At 42.5% G+C, this 27364-nt stretch overlaps 2 protein-coding genes across 3 annotated transcripts in view; one reads left to right on the forward strand and one right to left on the reverse strand.

The window, feature by feature from the left end:
* Window positions 1-359: 359 nt before the first annotated feature.
* Window positions 360-27216, reverse strand: GCLM (glutamate-cysteine ligase modifier subunit). 2 transcript variants are annotated; one of them, XM_045028747.1, is made up of 7 exons: window positions 26729-27216; window positions 19900-19965; window positions 17349-17433; window positions 13428-13484; window positions 9796-9998; window positions 6965-7079; window positions 360-4280 (listed from the first exon to the last, which is right to left on the reverse strand). In XM_045028747.1, exons 1-7 carry the CDS (start codon window positions 26852-26854, stop codon window positions 4111-4113), a joined length of 822 nt encoding a protein of 273 aa, XP_044884682.1. In that variant the 5' UTR covers window positions 26855-27216; the 3' UTR covers window positions 360-4110. The 2 variants fall into 2 exon arrangements, with proteins under 2 accessions (XP_044884682.1, XP_044884683.1); XM_045028748.1 differs by lacking the exon at window positions 26729-27216 and adding an exon at window positions 24162-24208.
* The window catches only part of LOC123376604 (very-long-chain enoyl-CoA reductase-like), a 58258-nt gene continuing 56793 nt past the window's right edge, over window positions 25900-27364 (forward strand). The window contains exon 1 of the mRNA XM_045028746.1: window positions 25900-26007. The gene's annotated coding sequence lies outside the window, so the exon portion shown is untranslated. The remainder of the gene's footprint in view (window positions 26008-27364) is intronic.

Consider the following 27364-nt stretch of genomic DNA (forward strand, 5'->3'; position numbering starts at 1 on the left):
GGCTAAAATTCTCCCCATGAGTTCTCGAGCTCATACTCTAGTTCGGGGGGGGGGTCTCAAAGTGGGGGTTGGGACCCCCTGAGGGGTCACAAGGTTATTAGATGGGGGGGTCGCGAGCTTTCTGCCTCTACCTTAAACGCCACTTTTCATCCAGCATTTAGAATGGTGTTAAATAGATAAACACATTTTTTTAATTTATAAGGGGGGGTCGCACTCAGAGGCTTGCTGTGTGAAAGGGGTCACCAGTACAAAAGTTTGGGAATCACTGCTCTAGTTAGTATTCTAGCATGCTGACCGCTATTCATGACAACTTGTTTGGAAAAGGTCTAGCTAGAAAGCAATAATCCACCACTACAGACTCAAACAACTCATTTTATTTTAACACATTCAATTACTAGGGAGCAGTCAGCACTATAAATATTTTGTTAAAACAAATGCTTTATTTTCTATTTGTTTCATACATTACAGCTCTAGCTAAACATTTTACCAAACAAAAGAAAGCCAACGAGAGGATTAAATAAAACCATGCAGTATTTTAATTTTTTTTTTTTTTTTTTTTTTTTTTTTTTTACACATTTTGCCTAATGACCTAAAAGGACTAAGTCACACATTTTTACTGTATTTCCCAGAAGTAAGGCTTAATTAAGATTCTCCCTTTCACAATCTATTAGTGAAAAAACGTTAAGATTAGCAAGATTAGGCAGCTAATAGTAAGGGAACAGTTAAGTGACCACTACTAAATCTAATCATAAGCAAGTGTTTCTAGGCTTTTGAGGTGCTAGAAATAGGGCAGAATTTGGCTCAAAAAAATCTAACTTGAAAAGAAAAGAAAAAAGTATTCCAGGCTATGTTCCTGGAATGTTGTGCACTACCAGATGGGAGAACAAGTTCAAGTCTCATTCCTAATGTACTACTCCTAGGGATCAGCAGATCTGCGAGGTGATTCATAGAGGAGGTGCTGCCTCTGTCACTCAAAATCAATTCTTAGTCAGTTAAACAAAAACAAAAAAAAAGTGGTGTCAATGTGCTACAAAGGAAGTTGTCTTGTACTTCGTTAGATTTGAAAAAACAACATTTCTCCAAATATACTTGGCAAAATTTACATAATCTGTATTTTAGTAACAAACATTCAATTTATGAAAGGGAATCTTCAGTAAGTGCAATACAGGGACTAGATAAAATTAATGAAAACTTGCAATTATCTTTGTCATTATTTGATCACAGGGATAAAACCATGCCCTCACCAAGCAGTCTAGTTCCAACATTAAAAACAAAATTGTATATAATTATGTATCTTAATTTATCCCAGTCATTTATTTTATTACACGGAAAAGCTTTTGAGAAAACAATTAGAGGAAAACAATATACAGCACAAAAACTCCAATTTAACCTTTAAGACAATTAAAGAGGCTATACCCCAGGATTAAATACATAATCAATAGATCTAAACTTGCATAAAGCACACTTTCTGCAAGAAATAAGTTACATACAGTTAAAGGGTGCTTTGATTCCCGCCCCCCTCCTCCTCCCTTCCCACAAACTGTTCATGTAGACCAATGACAGTTGCAGTGATACAACCCTGGAACCCCAACTCCCAAAAAGAAGAAATGAATGAGATTAGCAGGGAAGTGGCACTAACATGGTGGCTTCGTTGAAGAATTTGGGACTTGCTGTTACTTGTAAGTGGGATCTAGCTTTCAGATTGGTGAAGGGCATACATGTTCTAAATACCACTGACTCCCCACTATGTCAATACATCAAGGCATATCTCGAGTGATCTGATGTTATACAATATGTCATTTAATGATGGAAAAGCAGAGTCATTCCTGCTTGCCTCCCAGAGATACCAATGCAAGCAATGATATAGAGAAATTTAGAATTCATACAAAGCATACACAAAAATGCAAATCTCAAAGAAGGACATATACTAATAATACAGTAATGCCAATTTTCACTTCTTCAAATCTTAACTTTTATATTCCTCCTCTGTCTCTCCTCCAACTTTAATAGCTATTTTGGTTAAATACAGTAATCACTAATCAGGTAATGACTTGAAAAATCACTTCCTGGTTGTAATGCTGCTTATAGAGCTAACAAATTACCATGCCTATTCCAATTGGTACAAAAATTATTTCTCTCTCCACAAAAAAGTAATTATTAATATGATTCCCAATAAGGAACTAAACTAAATCTGTGCACTATTAAACTATTCTTAGCTCAATAGTCAGCATTAATGTTTTTAATATTGTAGATTTAAACATATACATGTCAAGTAAACGTGAATCCTTGTCAACAGTCAGACTGTGGTATGCTTTGGATGCTATACATCAATACCGACCAATAAGCAGCACACTTGGCACATAAGTTTTAAATAAGGTTCATTTTTTAAATTTTATACACAGATGACCCTCCATGGCCAAAATTCACTTTCTTCTGTCAAAAGAAAATGTTTCTAAAATAGTTGCCTCTGCATTATCAGTGCCCATTCTCTTCCTTGTCCACCCCATACTTAACAAGTAACTATTTCCTAGATATTTTAGTCACATATCTAAATATTTAAGGACTCAGAAGTTTACTACCAAACAACATTTATCAGTGTACCAAGTCTTTGAAAATAACGAAGACTAACTCAGTGGAATGGATTAAAAAGTTTATACATCTGACCATGCAAGAAAACATTGTGATTTTTCTATGACAAAAAATACACAAAAAAGTTAGTGTAAATTCATTCCTTTAAACTACAAGCTCAAAGTCTACATAAAACTAAGTTAACAATTAGCAGACTATGGCTTGATCCTGCTCCCACTGAAATCAATAGCAAAACACTTATTGACTTCACTGGACTACAGTGAGCTACTGATAGGAATTGCACTGAAGAGATCTATACCATCTAAACCACATTAGATAACAAAATGTTTTTGCAGTAGACAGACTGTATTTTTAAAATGCAAAATTCAGTCTGTGGATATGTTCCAGGTGAAAAAAGAAACCAATAGCCTGTCTTAGATCCAGCATTAGTTTCCTTTAGGTTCAGAAGCCAACAGTACTGCACATGTGAAGCTGGCAACACAAGGGAACAAGAACACAGGTTTAATGCTTGTGTGGTATTCTGTTCTCTGGATGACACCTGAACATCAGTTAATTCCCCAGGTAACCCAAAATTAACAGACATTATATCCTTTGTACGTGATTATACAATGTACAGCCCATCAACATTTATCTACTTATCTATTCTGATTTTAGTCACATTCTTAAAGTATCTGTGGCTCTTGAGCATCTAGTACAAGATTAGGACAAAACCAGGCACATTCTGGCTACAGTTTAATTTGGTTTTGACCACGTAATTCCAGATCTTGGTGTAAATACACTACAATACATTTCACAATTTAAGACAGAAAATGGCATCATTCCTGTCCACATGCTAAACACAGTAAGAGCAATGTGGTACAGAAACAAACAGGATGAGCTAATATAATTTTAAAAATATATTTTTTTAAAACACAAAGGCCTTTTGTACCATAATGAAAAGAAAACCATGTTTTCATTCACGTGAATTAAGCAGCTTACTAGCTATACCAATTAATCAGATTCCAATTAGTCTGTTTACTTAGAGAATTTTCCTATGGATAAAAAAAAGAAAACTACTTAAAAGTTACTCAACCGCTCAAATCCTATATAACTACCTAACTAGTAGGAATAAGCACTTCAGAAGAAATTCAGAATGTTAAGTTTCTTTCTTGAAAACAAAAATATATAAATTTCTATATATTACCTTGATGGCAGCCAAAATATACTTAGTGATAATTTTATATTAGTCATAAAGAAAAATATTTTGAATTTCTTTAGATAATCTCAATTAGAAAACAGTTTAATGAACACAAAATATTTCATATATTAGTAAACTGGTCTCTATGTTAGGAAAGAAATGTGCAGTATTTGACAATGCTGTCAGAGCTCTGTGCCTCTGGACAACCCAGGCCTTACTGTCACCACTTTTGGTCTTCATTATAACTTGTGATGGTTTTCACCTCCGTGCAAAGTTTTTATGCAAAAAAGGTGGTATGTTTCCAAAGCATTAAGACAGCAGGCTGTTGTCAAAAGAAAAATGTATTAAGAGACATTTCTTTTCGCTTGCAGGATATAGCCTTTCGATTTAATAATGCCTCTGGTTTGAACAATGACTGAATACCGAAGAAGCCACAAGGGAGTCCATTCATGTGCCCGACTGTTCCGGATACTTTCCTGAAGAGCTTCTTGGAAACTTGCCTCACAAAGCAGTTCTAAAATTAGAAACAGATATTTACATTTTAACCAAACAAAAATGTAAATAATTCCTTAAACTGTAATTAGTAAGAGGATCTTTGTGTTAAAAATGTGTTAATTATCTCAATAAGCAATGTGACAGCATGAAGTATATGGTCACATTGCTGGACACACACTTTTCATGAGGCACAAACTCAAAAGCTAAAGAATTTATAGTATAAGAAAGTTTCAGAATATACTTCTCTCCTGCTCTAAGTAATAAACTGAACTGGCTTTACATAAAGTGTTGATTGAAATGACATTAATCATTGAAACCATTAGTTGAAGATACCAAAAATAAGATCAAGAGGTAGCTATATATTTTGGAGGAGAGAATTAAATGACAGTCTCTTGTTTGACATTGATTTTAGTTTAAAAGATCTAGATTCATATTTAGAAAAATGTAATATGTTTGACCAAATCCAGCAAGGTACTGAGCATTCTCAGTTCCCACTAAAGTCACAGTTAAGGGTGCTCGACACCCTGCAGACTGGGCCCTTAATAGTTATAAGTCTAAAGAGACACGGTCATGTCCTGCACTGTAAATGCTTCCATTATTCTATAATTAAGGCACAATGCCCCTTATTAGCCAGCATAAGGTTGAAGGGTAGGGAACAAATCCCACACATCCGTGCCCCCCACCACCACCCTGCCTCCCCTCTCATGATAGTTATTGGAGTGTATGTATTAATTTTCAATTTGTTTTGGTCTGCAGGTTGCAGTTTCAGAGGATACTGTGGTTCCAGACAGCAATTTCCAAGGGTCACCTGGACTACAGCAACTTTGCCGATATGTGTTTCATCCCTGATGAAAGATTGGTGGACTGGAAATATGTCATGGGCATCCTGCTGCCTTTTGAAGTCGTATTCAGTTTGTTGGCATAGGCTCTTTAAGGACTTATGTGGTGCGGTTTGTTGACAAATCAGCATGGGTTTTACTTGGTTTAGTAATGAGTCATTTATTGTACAGTATCACAATTCTGGGTACTAGCTTCTGGCAACAGGGGTGTTAACTCCTTTTCAGTAGGGTAGCTACTGGTTTGGTGGCCTTGGTTTAAGCAGGCTGCTAAGCCCTAATACTGTGATGCTTGCAATTTGAGCATGAACAAGGGGAAGGCAAGTAACAGAGAGAGCATTGATGGTGTTGCCCATTTTCACTGTTCCAGGCCAGACTGCCTCAAGAGCTTACTCTAATATGGAATTAATAAATTTGCGTCCTCTTGCCCAAAAATTCAAGATATCTATATTTGTCCTTACTGGTTCCTGCCATTCACAAATTTGCTTAAATAATGAAAACATATTTCTTTTAGCAGCAGAGGATGCCCAGGAGCTAAAGCATAGACCAAATGTAGCCCAGGCAGCTATAATTTTTCAACTCAGGCTCTGAATAAGAAGATGGGAGATTCCTTAAATAGTGGTGGAAACTATACCCTGTCTCTACCATCCTTCAGATGTTGAACTTGCTACCTCTGCATTATATCCAACCTGCACCTGCATGAAAGCCAAAGCTACTTGCAAAAACAGGTTCCCTTGCAAGGCAACAAAAGAGAGCTGCAGATTTGTATTTTACAGTTTACATAAGCAATCAAAAATTTAGAAGCGCAAGTATTAATTTTTACTATTTAAAAATTAACTAATGAATAGCATCTTATGCTGGCATACCCATTGCTAAAAATATACTGATACTTATAAATGGCCAGGCAGTTTCTCAATTCCACTACAAAGTCTCATTCACTCCCAAATCAAGCTTCATCCAGGTACAGTATAAAGTAATTTAGACCATATTTAATAAGACCTTAAAGTTTCATTCTACTAGACTCATTTTTGTTAGCAAGATTCACCAGGTAATTAAACACAGAAATAAGTACCTTACTAAAAAAAAAAAATTGATCTTCACTATACTTTTGCCTACAACCATTTTAGTTAAACTGAGGAAGTGAACGAAAATATCTTGTCCAAGTGATTTTAGTTTACAGTTCCAGCAATGCATTTGTCTGGATGCGAATAGGCTGAAACAGATTAGTCCAGATTCAAGAAGAACCAATTTAATATTTTAAGAAGATTATTTTATAACAGCATTCTGAGGAGATGGCACCATAGGAGGATTTGGAACCCAGAAGAGAAACTGTGTGATTCTACTATAATATGGTAATTATGTCACCATGTCATCACAGATATTAAAACACACTAACAAACTTTACATTACATTACAGGTTAAACAGGGTTCTCTCATCCTCTACCTTCAAACATACTATTTCAGGTTAACCAGGGGTATGTTGCTACAAAGGCTTTTTCATTGCCAGCTTCTGTGTGACGCTCTTCCATGTCTTTCATTGTTCTGAAGGGTACAGAATGACACTTGAGAGACTACATGCTTTGCTGGAATTAATAAACCATACATTTTAAACATGGTACAGTACACAATATTTTTAGACAAGGCATCCCTTCCCACTGCTTTATTGTTTTCCTATTACAATATCCCAGAAGTCCTGTTGTAGGATTGCTTTTATTTTTGTTTTTAAGGCAAGCACATAAGAACTTGAAGTCAATAGATGATATAGAGGTATACAGCTGAATCCAATGCACAGGGCTTTAAAGGTTAAAAAAACGGTTGCACTCAAATTATTGTTAATTTTATCAAGTAAATTCAACTACAGCCTTACCTTTTGGATCATTATGAGTCAACAGCTGGATGTCAAATTGTTTTGCAAATGCTGTGAGGTCAGGTGGCATCACACAACAGGAAGCTAAATTTACCTGGTTACTATGTGGTTTCACCTGAAAGAGAGAGATCCTTCAGATGGAAAGGCACATTAATAGGTTTCTTCTACTTTAGACATGTATAAGCATTCTTTACTGTTGAATAAAATCTGCTCTGTATGGTTATTTTGGGCATTTTGACTTGAACCTTGTTTTAGACACCAAAAATCTGTGAACAAAGCACAAGCCTGATCCTGCAAGATGCTGTCAAGCACACAAGTCCTATTGGCTGCAGTAACTGAACTCATCTCCTTGCAACACCAGGCCCAGAATGATGACAGGGTCTCACTTCAGTAGACTCTGCATAATGAATAATGTTTGGCTTCTTGTCTATTGTGGTCATTAATATCAGCAGCCCTTTGTTTCAGTAAAACACTAGACTACAAATAATGCAATACATAATTAATTTTCATTCTTCTTGTGGATATAAATTTGCAGCTGTCCACACACCTAACTAGGGGCCTAATCCAAAACCTACTGAAGTGAAAGGTATTTGTCTCCATTGAATTCAATGACTTTGGATCGGGCTCTCACAAACAAAGAATACACACATTCACCATGTCAGAACATTAGTGACCAATGCTGGCCAGAGTAAGATTTTTTTCCCCCTCCACTTTTCTTAAGTAGGACAGCAAAAACAGTACAAATCAAGACTCTTATCAGGAACCATAAGGATACATAGTTATGAATTTATATCACTTTTACAGAGCTTGGAGGATTCTGAACAAACAAACAGTTAACATACATTAACAGTAATATGATTAGAATGTAATCAGCTCAATAACAAGCACATGGCAGAGATAAATGGAGACTTGCATGATTTGAATGTTATGGAAGTGACACATTCAGTCTCTGGGAGAAGGTCAGTTACATTCCACAAAGAACAGTTCCCATTGTTTGATCCATGTGCAGAAGGACACATAATTTGCCTCGCCTTTACAGTTAAGCTTGGTATTCTAATGATATCTTCCTGAAAGGAATTGTATCCAAATGGAGGCTAAAAAATGTAAAAAGATTCAGGTAATATTCCTGGGGGAATTTTGTGCCACTGTGTACGTGCAGAATTCACATCCCCTGCAGATTTCTTTACTTCCCCACAGAAAAATGCCTTCTGATAGGAAAGCAAAGGGAAGCTGCAAGAGTGGACACACGCCCCTTTCTAGCAGCACAGGGACATCATTTCAGGTTCCTAGAGCAGCTGGCAAAGAGGTAAATCACTGCGGGGGAAAAGAAGGGGAGGCAGCTGGGGACTTCCTGTCAGGTGGCTCCTACCCTGCTAGCAGCTCAGCTGCCAGTCTCTGCTGGGCTGGGCAGGACAGGACCGTCCTCTTCCTCTGCAAGGCTGAATCAGACTGACCCCCCAAAACCTCCCTCAGCTGCAGGAAGCTCCACCCACCCTACCTCTGCTTCCTGTCCCCATCACTCCTCAACCACAGGGTGAGGGGTCAATGTACAGGGAGCTGCTCCCCCATCTGCCCAACCCATACCCAGACTCTTCTGCCAAGTCTCACCCTTCCACACCCTGAACCACCCACTGAGCCCCCTGTACCTGAACCCCCACCTCACTGAGCTTCACCCCTGCATCCAGCACCCCCCCAAATCACCTCCCACTGCATCCGGAACCCCCCTGCACCTGGACTCTCCCTGAGCCCCACCCCTGCACCCAGACCATTCCCTGTTGAGCCCCCCACACCTATATCCCCATCCCCTGGGCTTGGACCACCCTGATGAGCTCCCCTGAACCTGATCCCCACCCCACTGAGCCCCAACCAGGTGCACCCAGACCTCCACCCCACAAAGCCCCACTGCCCCATCACTTGGACCCGCGCTGAGCCTCTCACATCCAGACCTCTCCTCACTGAACCCCATCCCCCCTCACGCAGACCCCTCCCCCCCACACTGAGGCCCACACACCTTCACCTGGACTGTCCTGCAGAGTCACATTCCCCTGGCATGCAGAACCCCCCAACAAGCCCCTGTGCATCCAGATTCCCCTGCATCCGGACCCCCTACCAAGCTGCCTGCAGCCAGATTGCCCCACGCAGAACCCTCTCATCACACACTTGGATTCCCCACCTCCCCTACACACAATCTTGGATCCAGTTAGGCCGAGCCTGCTTGCCCCACACCTGGATCGGGGGCCAAGGCTGGGGGTGTGTGAGAAACACTGTCCCTCTCACTTGCCATCTTGGTACACCTGGCATGGAGGAGCAGGGCCCCAGGATGTTTCTGGGGCAGGCCTGGTCCTTGTGCTGTGTCAGGGGTGGGTGCAGCCTCATTGCTGAGTCCATGTTCGAGGGGAGGGGGAAAGAAGAGACAGGGGCTGCAGGGTGATCTCCCACCTCTGTGCCATGCTGGAGCCTCAACATTTATTTATTGACCAATAAAATATGCAGAATTTTAAAATAGTGTGCAGAATTTTTATTTTTTTGGTGCAGAATTCCCTCAGGAGTAAGGGGATTTCTTTTTTAAAAATTGGATTAAAATTGAAGAGTTTTAGTTAAATATAGCACTGTTTATACTTATAATTTGTAATCAATTACAAGAATCTTCAAAACTCATCCTTTGCCTTCCAATATACCTTTGAGAAACACAGATTAGTGTAATCAATATTTTAATTTTAAAATGAAAGTCTTGTTTTTATAGCTGTTTTTAACTGGATATGTGGCATACCAAGAAAACAATAGTAAATACCATGCCTCAGAGTTACTATGGTTGAATAGTCTGTCCTTACCTGTGACCACAGGTACAGTTGCTCTAACAGTGTTTTATCTAGATCAGAAGTACCTATGGAGACAATCTTTTTGTGCTGAACTAAGTTCTCAAGTTCTCCCCAGTAAGGCTGTAAATACTCCAAAGAAAGATTAATTCCATCTTCAATAGGAGGTGGAGCAATGATCACAGAATCTAATTGGGCAACTCCAAGGGCAGAACATGCTGAGGGAAAAAAAGACAACTTTATGCTGAGATAAGAAGATAAACAGTAAGCATGATAAGATATCTTTAAAAAACATGAGCATATACTCAGCTTTACATCACTTTCATTTCTGAATCACCATTTTAGAGCCTCAAAGAATCTTTGTACCCAATGACAGCAACTGAATTTCTGTAGCTAGCTAAGAATCAAATATGGAGCTAAAAACTGAATTTCAGATACAATCTTGTGGTGAAAAATGACTTCTTGAACAGAGTCTGTATCTCTCTATTCCTTTTTCATTATGAATATCTTTGATTTTACATCAAGATTGGCTGATTTATATCATCCTTATTACAGGTTGCACTTTTGACCTCTTGTTCTAGTTTATGACCCTCCCACTCCACAGTGGCCAAACACTGGTAAAGGACCATGAAGAAACACTCAGAAGGGCTATTCACATGCCACTGTGACTGAGGAGTTAATTGAAAACCAATACTGAACAGAATGGATCTGGACTTAACATGATTGTGATTAAAAGTAAGATTGTGGTAAAGTTTGGGACATCATATACATCGGAGAACTTTGTAAAGGTTATCCAAGTTATGGGAGGCTTCTGGGATAAACATGAATGAAACTAAAATCAACTTAAACAGGCAGGCCACCCACGCATCTCCCTGAACAATCTGTTAAATGCATATCTGAAAGCCTTATAAATTACATAGTGAATTGAAGCATAAAGGTAAATCTCATTTTCCTTTTGTTGCTAACAAACTCATGGTCATCTGGCATGCTATCAGCGTAGGTCTGCACTATGAGCTACGGGTGTGATTCTCAGCTCACATAGACATACTTACGCTAGCTCCCATCAAACACACGCTAAAAAGAGTAGCGTAGTAGCATGGGCAGCAGCATGGCTAGCCATGCCAAGTACAAACCTGCTTGAACCTAGGGGTATGTACTTGGCACATATAGCTTGTGACAATCCTCATTGCTGCCCGTGCTTTGCAGTTACACTACTATTTTGACTCTGCTAGCTCGAAGAGAGTTAGCACAAGCATGTCTACATGAATTGGGAATCACACCCCTAACTCAGTGTAGATGTACCCTCAAAGTGACCTCTTTCCACCCTCTGCTGACTTACCCAAATTAAGATAAATTTGGAAGAGAACAAGGTCCAACAAGAAAGGTATAATTTGAATTAGATTCATTATGTACATTATTCTAGTTTACTTTGTATATTAGCAGAGCAGAATCTGTCAATAGTCAAACTATAAAAACAAAACTATATTAAAACTGAGTGTGACTTTGAAATCTTGTTTACATAAGCGACTAGAAGGGGGCAACTGAAAAGAATACTATAATGGAATTAGAATATCTGTTCTTTACTCAATCCATTTCTGATTTGTAATTTTCATCTATGCCCTCCAACCCCTTTAATAGTTTTCTATGAAACGCTATTTGACAGTCATTAGTCAGATTTTGATGCCTTTGAAAAAAGTGGATATATCAATTTAATTTTCCTTATTGATACTAGTGATATCTTCAGGGATTTTAAAAGTACAAAAGTTAAATTAAGTAAGAGATTCACCATCTGTAAGATGTCTATCCTTAAAAATCAAAATGCTTTTACAAGTGATTCCAGGATTTTCACACACATTTGTCAAACAAATTTTAAGCATCAAAAGACAAGAGACCTAGATATTTTCTGACCCTCAGGACTCCTTCAAACCCAATGAACTTTCAAAGTGGTAAAAAGGTCAGTCTTCTTGCTTACTTCCTTTAAGAATCTGCCGTACATGCTTAGCTCGTCTTTGGACAAACAAAACTTCAGACAGATGCTGTCAATATAACATCTTTTATTAGCATTATATTTTAGGGTACCATACGTCTGTATTTTCCCGGACATGTCTGGCTTTTTAGTTCTTAAATCATCGCTCGGGAGGAATTTTTAAATAACTAAAAACGTCCAGGAAAATACAGACATATGGTAACCCTAGATGGGAGCTGCCAGAACCACAGAGCGGGGCTTGCAGGCGCCGGCAGCACGCAGAGAGCCCTCCACCCCCCACCCCACCCCCGACCCAACTCGACCCTAAGAGCCAGAGGGACCTGCTAAGGGGCGAGGTGGGGAATCCTGGCAGTGCTTACCTGGGGCTGCTCCCGGGAAGCATCCAGCAGGTCCCTCTAGCTCCTAGGGTCGGGTCGGGGGGGGGGGGGGAAAAGAGGGGTGGCGGTGGGCTCTCTGCCCGCTGCCAGCACCTGCAAGCCCCACTGCTCTGATTAGGCAGGAGGGAGCCGGTGCAGCACGCGGAGACCCCTTCCGCCTCTGTGCCTAGGGCCGCCCACACTGCAGGGTGAAGAGGCGAGCAGGGAGCCAGTGGCAGGCGGGGGGTGGTGAAGAGGCGAGCGAGCCAGCAGCAGGTGGGAGGGTGAGGAGGCAGGGCGGTAAGACAGCAGCAGGCGGGGGGAGGGGTGAAAAGGCCAGTGGCAGGCAGCGGGGGTTGAAGAGGTGAGAGCCAGCGGCAGGTGGGTGGGCGGGGGTGAGGAGGCAAGCAGCGAGCCAGTGGCAGGTGGGGGTTCTCGGGATGGGCATGGGAGTTTCTGGAAGGGGAGTGAGGAGGTGGGTGGCAGGTGGGAGGAGGCGAGCAGTGGGTGGGGGACTGAGGAGGGAAGCAGCATGTCAGTGGCAGGCCAGGGGGTGAGGAGGGATGCGGTGGTGCGGCCGAGCGGGGAGGGGTGGGACCTGAAGCAGAGAGGGGGAGGAGCGTGGATGGAACTGACACCCCCTCCCCCCCATGGAGCGTCCTCATTTTTGAATGTTCAAATATGGTAACCCTATATATTCGCTTTTCATAAAATAAATTTTAAATTTGCTGTTGCGGCATTAATGTTACATTGCTGAAACAAGCATCATATAGAATATGAGACATCAATATTGTAGTTTCTACAGTGTTCAGAACTAGGCAGGGAACAAATTAAAATTGGAAAATATTTAATCACCTCAGCATCAGATAAGAGAACCAACTATACATCTTATGCCGAATAGTGGTTTTTTTTCGTTTGTTTGTTTTTTTAATTATTTTGGTATAAGGCGACTTTATTCCTGCAATTAGATCCACAGAGATGGGCTCTTGTACCTACCAGAACAAGGGGCTGTGCACATAGATCCAGTTGAAGTTTGGGGATCTAAGAGTCTATATTATATTTAATCCATTAAATATGACCAGAACCAACATATAAATTACAACTTAATTTAGTTATTTTGGCCATTTTACTTTTAAGAGTATTACAACTGCTAGAGAAATTGCAGAATAAATCAAGGCAAATGTAAAATTCCCCTCTTCAGCACAGAGGAAGATAACCTAAAACCCAAGAATTACAAATTGAAGAATTTTTGTAACAATCAGAAAGTAGAAAGCGTTGCACACAAGTTTCAGTTTTGCACTTACCCATATCAACTGCATCTCTGATTGAAGAAGAGTTTGATCCTGCGATGAACAGTTTTGCTGCACACCAAAGAAATGTGAATTAATAACTAAAACCAGGTCCAGCTGTTAGAGAATATACAGTAAAATGCACAGAGCAGTTACATTTCCAGCTATGTACTAGCATTGTATCAATCTTACATTTTGGCAAGATCAAATAAAGAGTGCTTAGGACACATGCCAGCCTCTTAAGGAATTGAGAGATGTTTAAAAGTGGTGTTCTAAAAGGTGAAACTGAACTGTAGTTAGTATGTTTTGGAGATATCTTCAGAAGTCTCTTAAGACAGGAGGCTACCTAATAAGGGTAGTCTCTTGTACAGGTGAAACAGAGATGTAAGTGTTTTGGTACTTTAAGCAACAATCAGAATGACAAGTTTGTTTTTAAAACAGTTAACCTCATCGAACCAACAGACCTCCCTCCCCCAACTTACTGAGGCTCAAAATTTAACATCTCTCTCTCTAGTTTGACCTTCCCCCCCCTCAAATTCATCATATTCCACTGGATAGATCATTAAAAAAACAACAAGGAGTACTTGTGGACCGTATCGGCTTCATCCTGTTTATAATAGTCCACTTTAATTCATTTGTCTCAACTCCCCACTGGGTAAGGCAACTCCCATCCTTTCATGTACTGCCAGGTGACAGAATATATATTCCTACTGTATTTTCACTCCATGCATCTGATGAAGTGGGTTTAGCCTACGAAAGCTTATGCCCAAAGAAATGTGCTAGTCTATATGGTGCCACAACTCCTCGTTGTTTTTGCTGATTCAAACTAACAGGACTACCATTCTGTAACTTGGATAGATTATAATAGAATTGCCTCCAGTGCCATTCCTTAATTACAGGATTTATTAGTCATTTTTTTAGACAACCCTGGTGTTAAAGGAAAAAGGAGGCAAAGGTTTGCAAAAATGCATTTAAAATCTGCTTGGGGAAGGTAGAGTAATTAAAAGCTGTATAGAATACCTAGACATGTTAATGCAGGTCTTTTCAGTGAACAGCTGAGAAATTCTGACTCATCCTAAATAAAGATATGAAAGTTTGTACTGCTGTCATCTGTCTTATCAGGCACTGAAGGGTAACATTTATGGATATTCTGCTTTTAACAACAGCACATGGGTCCTTTCTATAACACTATCTGAAGATTTATCCTTGGACTGCCCATGAGGGTATCAATATAAATATTATGTGCACTCACACACTTTAAAAAAAAAATAGAGATACAGCCCTTGGGTCTAGCAAAGCTAGTTACAGAAGTCTTCATGCCACCCTGATACTCCCCAACAATCCTCAGAGATGCCAGGAGCCACTTCATCCCCAGTGCAATGTAGGGAAGCCTCAAAGCTTCCTTAAGAACTACCTTATACAGTCTGAGCACCAATTTAACTAAATCCATTTAGAAACTGATTTAATTAAGTCAATGAAACTCCCTGGTGTGGGCTCTCAAACTGGTCTATGAGTGCCTTACTCTGATTTAGCTTAGGGCTTGCCTACACTACAAAAATTAGGTCGGCTTAATTTAGGTCGCCCAACAACCATCGCGGTAATTCAGTTAGCTGTTGGTGTCCACACTACCCTCCTTCTGCTGGCGGTGCACATCCTTACCAGGAGCACCTGCACCAGCTTTAGTGGGGCATTGCAGTACACTGACAGCTGAGTGTGGGGTTCACAGCTGGAGCCCCCCACCTACCTTGAGGTGACAGCCAGCACTGTGAGCCTGGCTGAGGGCTAGTCTACACTTACCGTCCGGGTCGACGCGGTGAGTTCGACTTCTCGGAGTTCGAACTATCGTGTCTGATCTAGACGCGATAGTTCGAACTCCGGAAGCGCCGCGGTCGACTCCGGTACTCCACCACTGCAAAAGGCGGTGGCGGAGTCAACCTTGGAGCCGCGGACTTCGATCCCGCGGCGTCTGGATGGGTAAGTAGTTCGAACTAGGGTACTTCGAGTTCAGCTACGCTATTCACGTAGCTGAACTTGCGTACCCTAGTTCGACCCCCGCCCTTAGTGTAGACCTGCCCTGAGGCTCAATTTCACAGCCCCGGAGCCTGCCACAAGTGAAATTTACATTCTTGCCAATTTCATGGCTGCCTCAGATCAAAGCAGCAGGGGCTCAGACCCAGAGCCCTGATTTAACAAGAATGTCAATTTCATGGCTGATAGGCTTCCTGCTTTGAAATTGATCCCCAGGCTGGGCCACAGCTCAAGCTATCAGTCTGAGGTGGGGATCCAGCTGAGAGTCTGGCACTGGACTGATAGCTGGGGGAGGGGCAGCTGTGAACCTGGCACCAGGCTCAATTTCACAACAGAGAGCCTACCAGCAGTGAAATGAACATTATTGTCAATTGCAGGGCTCCAGCTGTGAGTCTCTTCCCCCCTCCCAGAGTAGAGAGAATAGCAGCCATGAAACTGACAAGAATGACAGCCAACCCCCCATGTGAGTGACACAGCCTCAACAGGAACACTGCGTCACCCTAACTACACCTGTACCCCGACATAATACGAATTTGGACATAACACAGTAAAGCAGTGCTCCATGGGGGGCAGGCTGCGCATTCCAGTGGATCAAAGCAAGTTCGATACAACACGGTTTCACCTATAACGCGGTAAGATTTTTTTTGGCTCCTGAGGACAGCGTTATTTTGAGGTAGAGGTGTATATCCACATAAGCGCTACGTCTTTTATGGAGGTGAAGTTATGATGTCAGTGTAGCAGGCCACTTACTTCAGCAGAAGCAGAATTCTAGCGTAGACACTGACATAATTAGGTAGACATAAGCTGCCTTATGTCGCCCTAACTCTGTAGGGTAGACCAAGCCTCAGTTTCGTTAAAAACTAGAAGTATGTCTACATATAAACCTCTTCAGCTCCTCAGTGAAGACATTATCTACACCATCTGGGTGGGGGAAGGTGGAGGTCTCCCACCAGAGTAGGTACTCCACCTTCCCAAGAGATAGAATTCTCCCATCGATCTAGCACTGTCTGCACTGCATCATTCAAGGGTGTGAATTTTTCATACTCCAGAGCAACAGAGTTATACCAATCTAACTTCCTAGTACAGACCAGGCCTAAGGATTTAGTTCAACTGCTGCTCAAGGTACATTTACACCAGCCCCTAGCAGCAACACACTCAAAGACCGTTCCAGCAGCTAAGGATTGCTGGAGCAGTGCTATCCCACATACTCTATATCAATTTAGTTACATGAATGCAAATCTCACCAGCCTAAGAGTGTTTATCAGGAAGTTGCACCCATTAACTAAAACCATTTCTAAACCAATTTTGTTAAATCAATACAATTTGCCCAAGTAGACATGACCTGACTGAGACAGAGAAATTAAATGACTTGACCAAAGTGAGTCAAAAAGATGGGAATGGAATTCTAGTATTTTGAATCTCACTGTATATCTACATGGGGATAAAAAGCCCTGGAGCATGGCTGCAGCTGGCCTGGGTCACTTGCAGGGCTTGAGCTCAGGGGACTAAAAATTGCTGTGTAGATGTTGGGCGGGAGCCCAAGCTTTGGGATCCTCCACCCACTCAGGGTCCCTGAGCTTAGGCTCCAGTCTGAGCCTGAACCTCTACATAGCAGTTTTTCAGACCCAGAACCCAAGTCTCATCAGATTACTCAGTATGTCCTTTTCCAGAATTTCTTTTGCTCTCATTTCCACTCTCCTCTTTTCCTCCTCGTCCCATCCGAGAAACACCCTTCTCTATTTAATTAATATTAATGAAGAAATTTAAGCCCTGCTCCACCTGAACAGATCCTGCTATCAAACCCAAGTAAACAAGCCTGCTAGCCAGAGTAAAGCTATTTAGTTCTTTTAAGTTCCCTAAATTTAAAGTATATTCTGCAAAGCAAGAGTACATTTTTTCATTCCTTACCTGACACTTTCAATTCTTCCCTTTCTTCAGGATTTATCTTTTCCATTGCTTGATCTACAGTACATTCCAGGACATCTGGCATTTCCTGCAGTAAATACATAACATTTAGGAGCAGTTTGTCAATGTTAGAAAGTTAATAATCTTCTGAAGAATGCATTACCTGTTACAACAAAAGTCTTATACCAGGATTAAAAAAAAAAGAGCATAAAATACAATAAAGGAAGTAACCTACTGCTTCCACACTTTGGCGTTGGGGTAGGCTGGGCCCCTCTAGAGCAGAGGAGGAGTGGGTAACAGGTTAGAGAAAGGCCACATCTACACTCCAGCAACACGGCTACAGCACTGCGGCTGTTCTGTTGTAGCACCTTAATGTAGATGTTTTCTATAGCAAGTGAATGGATTTTTTCCAGTGGTTTTCAACCTGCAGCCCAATCAGCACACAGCTGTAGCTCATGTGTCATCCTCAGGACCATACAGGTAGTACTGAATGCATCTCACAATGGTAAATTGGTTGAGAACCACTGTTTTTTCCATTGCTATAGGTAATCCACCTCTCTGAGTGGTGGTAGCTAAGTTGACAGAAGAAATCTTCCATCAGCACAGCCACATCTGCCCTGAGGGTTGGGTTCCATAGCTGGGTCGACCTAACTTAAATGTAGACCAAGCCAGAGTTACATGACAAGGTCTGTCTCTGCCCGCAAATACAGACGTGCTTTTGAGGCTGCTAGTAAAGTAACATATGGCTTCTTGAAAGCCATCCATGTTCTTTCAGCTCCCACAGGGATCTTTAATATGAAGCCAACCATAGGAAAAGCTCACACATACAGGGCTGCAGGCTCATGCAGCAGCCAACTGGCCAAGATTCTCTTCTCTCCTCACATAACGCTGAGCTAAGCTACAAGAACACGTCCCCCTGATGAGCCAAGTTAGACATCATCCCTCCACCTACCATGCCGCTGTCCTCAAGTCAAGGGAGAGGGGGCCAAGAGCAAAATCCCCAGAACAAAAATTTTGGAAGCCCTACGTATGGTTCCACAGTTAAGGTTTAGCTGAGCTTTGAACTTAAAGCAACAAATGCAACATATCCCCCGCAATTTACAGAACTTACTTGGAACATGAAGTTTCTGAGAATTCACTAGTAAATGAATTATTTTATTACTTAAAATTAAAATTAACTTAAAAATAAATCCTTTAAAACAACTGTGCACCAGGTGCTAGACCATGTTTTGGGAAACAAAATACTGGGAAACTTTCCATACAGTTAAAACTTACTAAAACCTAATATATCAACTACATTTGAAGAAAGAAAGAGGGGGATTAGTTTTTTTTTTCTCCAGTTATACTTCATAACTGAAAGTTTCTCTTTTAGCACAGGATGAATAATGTTCTTTTGGAGAATTCGACAAACTGCTCTCTTTCAAAATGGCTGCCACTTCTCATTGTTCTAAATGGGATTGACACCAAAGCTGCTCTCAGTTAATGGCCATTTTGATAAAGCCATCTCTCTCTCATCATTCTCAATGGGACAGAGTTTCACTGCCTCCTAAAAGTACAGGCCACTAACACAAAGACAGCTTGGCTCTACTCTCATTGAGAGCAATGGGAAATGACAGCTATTTTGAGAGAGAAAGGAACTCTTCATGAGCTTTGATGAACTAGACAATTTCATGCCCTAGCCTCTGATCAGACTGACACCTTAGGTTATGAAAAAATGACAAAAATATAATTAACCATAAATATTTATTTTCAATTCAATTCATTGCTCCACATTTACTAGAGAATGGGCAGGAGAAAAGGAAAACTAAGAGTGTGTGTACAGGGAAACGTAGGAAGGTGCAAGGCAGTATCATTAGCGAGAGCAGAGATTTTATCTCTAGTTCTATCCCAAACTAAGAGTAATCTTTGTTAAAAAACTGCAGGGAACTTTTTAATTTTTTTAGTAAGTGTATCCTAACATGATTCATGGAGCAAAACAAAACAGGAAATATCATTTTACCTTTTTTATTTGTCCAAATTTTAGTAGGTGGGATCTAATATTGAAATGTGACCATACAAAAAGCCACAGGATCTTCAATATCGTCAAGTGGTCAGGATCTTGGTCTCATGTTATCTGAAAGCTGGCACCTCAAATGAAAAGTGTCACTTCTGAATCATCAACAACACATCCTGTAGTAGTCTAACATTTCACTTAGAGAGAACTCCCTTACAAATAGTGGCCAGGTCTAATTGTTCAGTCTGCATGATCTTACAAAACAGATCTATAACTCAGAAACTCCATCATGTTTGCATATACATGTGCTGTAATTCATTTTCAAGATGAGCTATACTATCTGAGATTTGTCCCAGTATGTAATGACAAATCATGTTTATTAGCCAGGAATTTATGCTGATTAAGTCTTATTTCTGTTGAACAACATAGATTAAACTATCAAAAGCAATATTTGTCTTTCCAGTAACCTATTTAATTTCACAAGTATTGAACCAAGCTGTGACAAAGGGAAAATATTTGATCAGTTAAATTCTATTTGCAAAGAAACTGTAGACCCCTCACCTGGTTTAGATCGAGGCTGATCTTTGAGCTCCATTCATTCAGCGTTTTTTGAATGCAGTCACGTAGCTACAAAATAACATTTCATTATATTATTAATTCATTTTTAAGAGTTATGTCACAATTGCACAGGCAAAACGGGTTTATATGAACTTTATATGAAAGTTACAGGAGCTGATTGAGAGAAAAGGGCCACAAAGGAACAGAAAAGATTTTTACTTCAAAGTTCTATTTGTTGCTTGTACAAATTAGTTTGGTTCTGCTTATATATGCTATTCTCACTCCTCTTTTACCAAGAGTTGGTCAGTAGTGGAGGGTACTGCACTTCATAAACTTCTCAGGTCAGTACTGCCTTAACCTAAAAGCACTCCTGAAATCTCAGTCTTTCAGCAAAGAAAGAGCATCTTCCTTTAAGACAATAAAAATCTTGTGTAAGCTAACAATTTAATCGGACATTAGAAGAGCATTATATCGTAACACTGGAATCAGAGCTTCAAGAACAGTCATAAACCATTCATTAGGTGTCCATCTCCTGAAAGAAAGTGTCTTTTTCCTCTCTTCTAGCATTTACTAACTGCATTTTTTAATATATTTTTTGTACTGCCAGTGCTCCCAGATCATCTATCACCAAAGAGACTAGAATTAAGATCCTACCTTTCAGTAACACTTTCCCTGAGGTCACAGATGCAGAATTAAACTTATTAGGATTGTGATCATACAACTACATGGATCATATAATATCATTACTACACATTATTTTATACTGCAGGCTTTGCTTTAGTAAACACATTACTAAACAAGAATGTTCTCTGGGGCCAGTTATTCTGTGGAGAGCTGGAAAGACAGTAATTGGACATGTACAGGACACAACTGATTTGTAAGCCATTGCCCTATTTTTCTTTTTAGGTTATTTTAAAATCTGTACGGATACTCATACATTTACTGCCATTCTATGAACAATTTGCTTCCTGTGTGCCAGGAGGGAGGGTGAGGAGCGGGGCCACAGCACACTCAGGAAAGGAGGCGGGAAGAGGCAGGGGTGGAGCCTTGGGGAAGGGGGTGGAATTGGGGCAGGGCAGAGCAAAGGTGGGGCCCCCGCACTCTCCCTGCACATACCCCCCCCTCCCCAGCTCCCTGCCTTGAGACACTCAGGGCAGGGGACCGGGAGCACTCCCACAACCCCAGCCCACACCCTCAGCCCCTTGCCCTCCCTGACTCCTGTACCCCTCCTCCCCACATGCACCCCTCGCACCAAATGGGGCCTGCCCCGGGTAAGCACTCCACACCCCATCCCTGAGCCCCCTCCCGCATCATAAGTCCTGGCCAGACCCCGCACCCCAACGCTTTTTTACATTTTTTTTTTGATCAAGCGCTCTTATCCAAAGCACTTTACAATAGTTAGCTAACAGTACTATTGGGGAGGGATAACTCAGTGGTTTGAGCATTGGCCTGCTAAGCCCAGGGTTGTGAGTTCAATCCTTGAGGGGGCCACTTAGGGATCTAGGGCAAAAATTGGTCCTGCTAGTGAAGGCAGGGGGCTGGACTCAATGACCTTTCAAGGTCCCTTCCAGTTCTAGGAGATTGGTATATCTCCAATTATTACCTTTTTTTATTACAAACAATATTTGGAAAGATCATTAGTGGTCTGCCGAGACCCTCAGCAATTTTCAAGTGGTCTGTGGAAAAATAAGTTAGACTACAAAAACAATCAAGTACCTCACTTTATTTTCATTTACTTCCTATTACTTATAGAAGGAGGATGAAGAAAAAAACAATGAAAAATGGAGGCAGGGGGAGATAAGTGAGAATGTTCTTTTTCTTGGCTGGGTCCCAAAGAGGGGCCCAAAAAATTAAGCTGAGCACAGAGCCCCACTAACTCTTAATCCGCCACTGGTTCATTACTAATACCTGCCAGACAAAGTTGGAGCCAATCAATATGGATCTAAGAAACCCTGGGCTTAGCCTGTTTGTAAGTAATTTGATTAAATACTTGTAAGTGTTGTTACCGTTTGCATGTAGTAAATTGCTTATTGTTTAGGCATGTTTAGAGCAATTGTATAAATACCATTTGTTCTTTGGATTTAATAAAGGAATTTATGGTTAAATCGGTGTTGTGATAATACTCTGCAAAAATAATAACTCCAACACAGGCCCCAAACATATAAGTGGGGATCCACAAATGTAAAAGTTTAATATAAGAGAAGAATATTTGTGAATGTTAAGAGTCTAAAGATTGTTTTATAACCATCTGAAATAGTAAAAAAAAGGATAAAAATTCTGCACCAGGCAGACTGCACACAAGTCTCAATAGGTAGGAATTAATGCCTCTGGGTGATTACAAAAGAGGTGGGGCTGCACTGAGACTGTTCGGGCACAACTCAGGGGAGTGACCTAGGATCCATTTCCTTCAGGGAGAAGAAAACGTACTGCTGAAGGTGTACATTATAAATATTGCTCATTAACAACTCTTCCACCTTCTCACATCCACCAAATAAAATTGGGATTAAGAAAAAACATTTTCTTCAAGAAATATAGCATGTTTTGTTTACTTTGGCCATCACTTTTGTAAGCGGGTTCTTAAAGTTGGGCTCCTCAGGTCATAACTTGAGGCTCACATTTTGTAAAACCTTGGTCAAATTCTTATCTGAATCAATAAACCCCTTAGAATATTAAAGTAGTGTTGTTAAAATTTAACTTAATTTTCCACAGTTAATGTTGTTTGTTCATTTTTTGGATTTCAGTCACCCGGAACAGTTAATTCTTATAAACAAAAGTAAAAATATTTTCTCCCTCTCAGGAATTGATAGAAACCTTTATCTTAACCACACGTTATGTAAAATGTTGTTTATAAAAGCTAACTCTTGGGCTTAAGTTGACCCAATAGCAATGTTAGTTTACAACTTCAATTAACTGGGTGCCCGTTTTTGGTGTCAGTTCTGCATTACCTGGGCTTTATCCACAGACTAGGCACAACCAGGGCAGCAGCTATACAACCCCCGCCCTCCTCCCCAGCTAATTTCTTTTCTGGAGGGCTCACTCCTGGAATGAGAATATAGTTTGATCTCTATGCTCATTCAGTTCTTAAGCTTTCTACTGAGACTGACAACAAGCATGCCAGCTGTGATGCAGAAACTTGTCCACTAGGAATTGGTCTGAGACCTCACACTCACTTCATCGAGGCCACTGAACAGGTGTCCTATGTGGAGATTAATGGAAGGCGGAGGCACACATCAGAGCCCTAGGAGGACTCCTGTTAGGGCTTTAGTGGGGCTCCAGGTGATCACTACTTCCCACCACCCAACACAGATGTAATGAGGTTGAGTAGCGTCTGCAAAAGAGAAACTAACAACTAATTATTTCTTAAGAAAGGTTTTTAATGACTTAGGACTATAAAGGCAACACAGACAGAATGTGCCTAATGACAATGTGCCTAATGACTTTAATTTTAGTAGCCTTACTTTTATGATAACTTGATGATAACTTATACTGAAGACAGGCACAGCAGCTTGACTTTACCAACGCTGTACCTGTTTCCAGAAAGGCACAAAACATACACAGTTACTATATATTGATTAAACCTATAGTATTAATACAGACTTAAGATTAACCAGCTCGAGCATTACCAGACCGTTTTATTTCATACCTCACCCTGCTTTCGTCCAAAGATACGTTACCTTTCAGTTGACCATTTCCTGCACTGGCCAGGCACAGATAGTCAGTGAAGCGCAAGTCCCTTTGGTTCAGGGGGTGTATGTGAGCCTGACAAAGAGCAATCTCTTTTAGGTCAACAACACACACACACACACACTCTTGTGCCTCTGCATCTTATTTATACGATATTTGCTGGCCGTGCTTCAAAACAAGTCAACCAATCAAGGTGGCCAAATATTCCAGGGCGGCATTTGTGGTTGTTTTGAACTTATGAACTGTGCACCTGTGCCCAGCTCATCTCTTCTGTATGTGGTCAATTTGCTAGACTCAAAAATGCTCGATTCAGCTTAAAGAGGTATTTGGTTGCAGAGCATAGTAACCACAAGTCTGTATCTACCTTGACAGAGTTTCCTTTTTAGTCTATAAAGCTTTCTAGATAGATTATGCTTATGCTTGCAGGATTTTACTGTACTCACTTCTTACAACTTCTGGAAGTTTGAGGCCTAACAGTACTTACACTACTTGACAAGGCTTATGCACATTAATCACATCATACAGCAACAACTCAATTAGAGTCAGTAACTTTAAAAATAAATGTTTCATAATCTCCTTACCCACAGTCTGTGCCAGCCAATCACTCTTTTCAGCATTTATCCGTAAGTCTACTGCATTGTATCTCATCTTAATAGTTATGAAAAATAAAACTTTAGATAATTAAGTTGCCAATGCTGCTTTCATACAACTATTCTAAAAATCACAATCCTTGTAGTTACTGAACAATTCTCATATTGCTAGATAGCTGCTACCACTACTATTTCTTGTGATAATGCTGAGATAATTTTCATGTATTTCATAGCATGGATAAGATCTCAAACCCATGGCGCTATTAACACCACCTCTAAAGGGTGGCATTCCCACAGTAATCTAATGAGATTAGTTTGGTGCCAAATACATACTAACAAAGGTAATAGCCATGGAGAGTCATGGCATACAACAGTTTTAAAGCAGTCTGAAGAGCGTTCAGAATTTTAACAAGTGTCATAAGCTTCTAGTCTTCAAAGAGCACAGCAATGATTGTGATATGAAGAAGAGTCTCAAGACTAAAACACACATCAAAGTTTCCTAAGAGCTATCACCATCATCATACTGTGCACTATTGCATCTTCTTATGTGCAAGGCACAAAGGAATGGTCCTATTTACTTTATAGCCAAAAATATACAATTAAAACTACTCCCTAAGTGAATTCCAGTATTGTTGCTTGAGCCCCTTTATACACATTTTAAAATTCATTAGCACCTTTCCAGAGAACCAGGTTTCACTATGGCTCTTATTAGAAAGGTAACACCCTTCTTCCTTGAAAACATATATTAGAGCAAGTCTGGGTACTCTTTGATCCATATCAGTAAAGACCATAGCTGTAATAGGATTCCATACCACAATCATGAGGCACATCACAGGCAAGACCAGAACACAACATGGTGGCAATTTTTTTTTTAATAGTAGATGGACTGTCATGGAGTCACAGTCTGGTCTCTCAGCCTGAAAGCAGCCCTTTAGTGTGGCACAGGGCCGCCCAGAGGGGGGGGGCAAAGGGGGCAATTTGCCCCGGGCCCCGCAGGGGCCCCCAAGAGAACAGCGGAGGCTCCCGCCTCCGCCCCTCTCCTGGAGCCTCAGCGCATCAAGCGCCGAGTCTCCGCCGGGGCCCCTGAGCCCCGCCCTGCTCAGAGCCGCGTGGTGAGGGGGCGGGGATGGAAGCACCGGGCTGAGCTCCGCTCCCTCCGCTCGGCATGGCGCTCCCAGCCCCGCCCCCTCCCCACGCGGCTCTGAGCGGGACGGAGCTCAGGCCCCGCCGGCCACACGCTGCGGCTGTCGGGCGAGGCGCTGAGACTCCGGGTGAGGAGGGAGCCGGGGGTAAGAGGCTGAGGCTGGGGCCGGGGCGGAGGGGAAGTGGGACCCGCCGCCGAAGCGCACCCCCCCCCCGCCGAATTACCGCCAAAGACCGGGCTGCACTTCGGCGGCAGGTCCCGCTTCAGTGGTAATTCGGCGGCGGGGGGCTCCCGCTGCGGGTCTTCGGGGCACTTCGGCGGCGGGTCCCGGAACGGAAGGGCCCCCCGCCGCCAAAGACCCCGGGCCCCCGGAATCCTCTGGGCGGCCCTGGTGTGCCACACATTTCCACAGTAGCAGGCCCATGGCCTCTATGACTGAACCTTCAGCACCAACACTCCCTGCAGCAAATCCTACCAAGCCAAATTCCTGTGGGAGGCCTGTACTATGCCCCTTAGGGTTCAATGCTCTCAGTGAGTATTTGCCGCATTTTATGTACCATAAGTTAATATCCACAACAGACCAAATTCAAAACCAACCTAAGCAGCTACAGGTCCACTGAGGTTCACCCACTTATTCAAGGAGTCTAGTGTTCTTAGTTGGTAAAGAGGAACCAATCCTACTACTTTACTCAGGTAAGTACTCCTTCCTCAGTCAATAATCAGCTCCTGATGAGGTATGGGGTACTGGTACAAGAAAGGTAGCCAAATTTAGCCCTACCTTAGCAACCATTAGAGCTGCCCAGAGGGCAGCAATTCCTTTCTGCAGCAACTGTTTTAGGTTTCAAAAATTCTGAAACCTCTGGAACGTTTTCACCAAAGGGAGCTATGCCTAAATATCTGTTAACGGCTTGTAACCTAAGCACCTGGGATGGGGGAAACCCAGGTTCCAGTCCCTCCTCCAGCCTTAGTCAGCGTGATGTGGTATGAAGACTTTGCTCTGCATCAAGCAGACCAAGGACTTGAACCATCCGAGGCTAGAGCCCTGATCCCCAAGCTACCGAAGCAGCAAAGAGTCCTGTGGCACCTTATAGACTAACCTATTAGATAGTCTGTGCCACAGGACTCTTTGCTGCTTTTGCTCCAGACTAACACGGCTACCCCTCTGATACAAGCTGCAGAAGGTGAGTCATCCCCCCCTGCCCGGAAGTGACTGCTCGCAGCCGCTCTACCCCAGTGGCTGCCACCCACCTCCAGCCCTAGCGGAGAGGGGCGGCAGCGGCTTCATCCCGCAGTCACCTCCTCTCCACGCGGGCCAGGGGGGCATTTCACAGACACTTCCCCACCCGCCCCGACCCGCAGCCTGCGCCCGGCCGGCGGCCGGGAGACTTTGGGCCGGCCGGGGGCAGCCCCTCACCTCCTCGCTGGGGGTGGACGGGCACTTCTTGCGCAGCCGGCCCCAGTTGAGCAGGTTGCCCGTCTGCAGGTTGAGCGTGGCCGCGTGGTCCAGGAGGATCCTGGCTCTGCCGCTGTCCGTCCCCATGGGAGCCCGCACTCCGCCCGCCTGTCGCCTTCGCCGGGTCGGCAGGTTCCCGCGGCTCTGAGGACTCGGAGCCGGCAGCGACAGCTTGCGAGGGGGCGCCGGGGGGCTCCGGGCAGGAGGAGCCGGCGGGAGCGGGCTGCGATTGCCGGCGGCGGGAGCGGGCTCGGCTCGGCTCTGCGGGGGCGATGACTAAGGAGAAAAAGTGCTTTGTAACCGCGGCTGGTCACATGGCGCTGGGACAATGGGGCGGGGAGCAGGTGATACAGCCGCGGGGCGGGGAGTTCGAGCTGCTGCTGCTGCTGCTGCGGGACTGGAGCCGGGAGGCGGAGTCTGGGAGCGAGGGCAGGCGGGGGCGAGCTGCTCAGGCGCGGCGCTGCGGGCGAGAGGCAGAACGAGCCTGCCGCCGCGAGGCCTTTGCGGTTAGTGCGCATGTCCGAAACATCCGAGCATGCGCATCCGCGCCATGAAGCTTTTGCCCCCCTCTGGGCTCTTGTGCCGCTATCTAGCTGC

The sequence above is a fragment of the Mauremys mutica genome, chromosome 8 (genome assembly GCF_020497125.1).
Source record: "Mauremys mutica isolate MM-2020 ecotype Southern chromosome 8, ASM2049712v1, whole genome shotgun sequence".
Taxonomy (NCBI): Eukaryota; Metazoa; Chordata; order Testudines; family Geoemydidae; genus Mauremys; species Mauremys mutica.

What these genes read in the sequence shown, in the direction of transcription:
- GCLM (XM_045028747.1), bottom strand. Translation starts at nt 26,854, where the DNA reads ATGGGGACGGACAGCGGCAGAGCCAGGATCCTCCTGGACCACGCGGCC. An exon ending in TCAGCCTCGATCTAAACCAG is followed by an intron (nt 17,434 to 19,899) that starts GTGAGGGGTCTA and finishes TATTTACTGCAG; the next exon opens with GAAATGCCAGATGTCCTGGA. An exon ending in GGAAGAATTGAAAGTGTCAG is followed by an intron (nt 13,485 to 17,348) that starts GTAAGGAATGAA and finishes TTTGGTGTGCAG; the next exon opens with CAAAACTGTTCATCGCAGGA.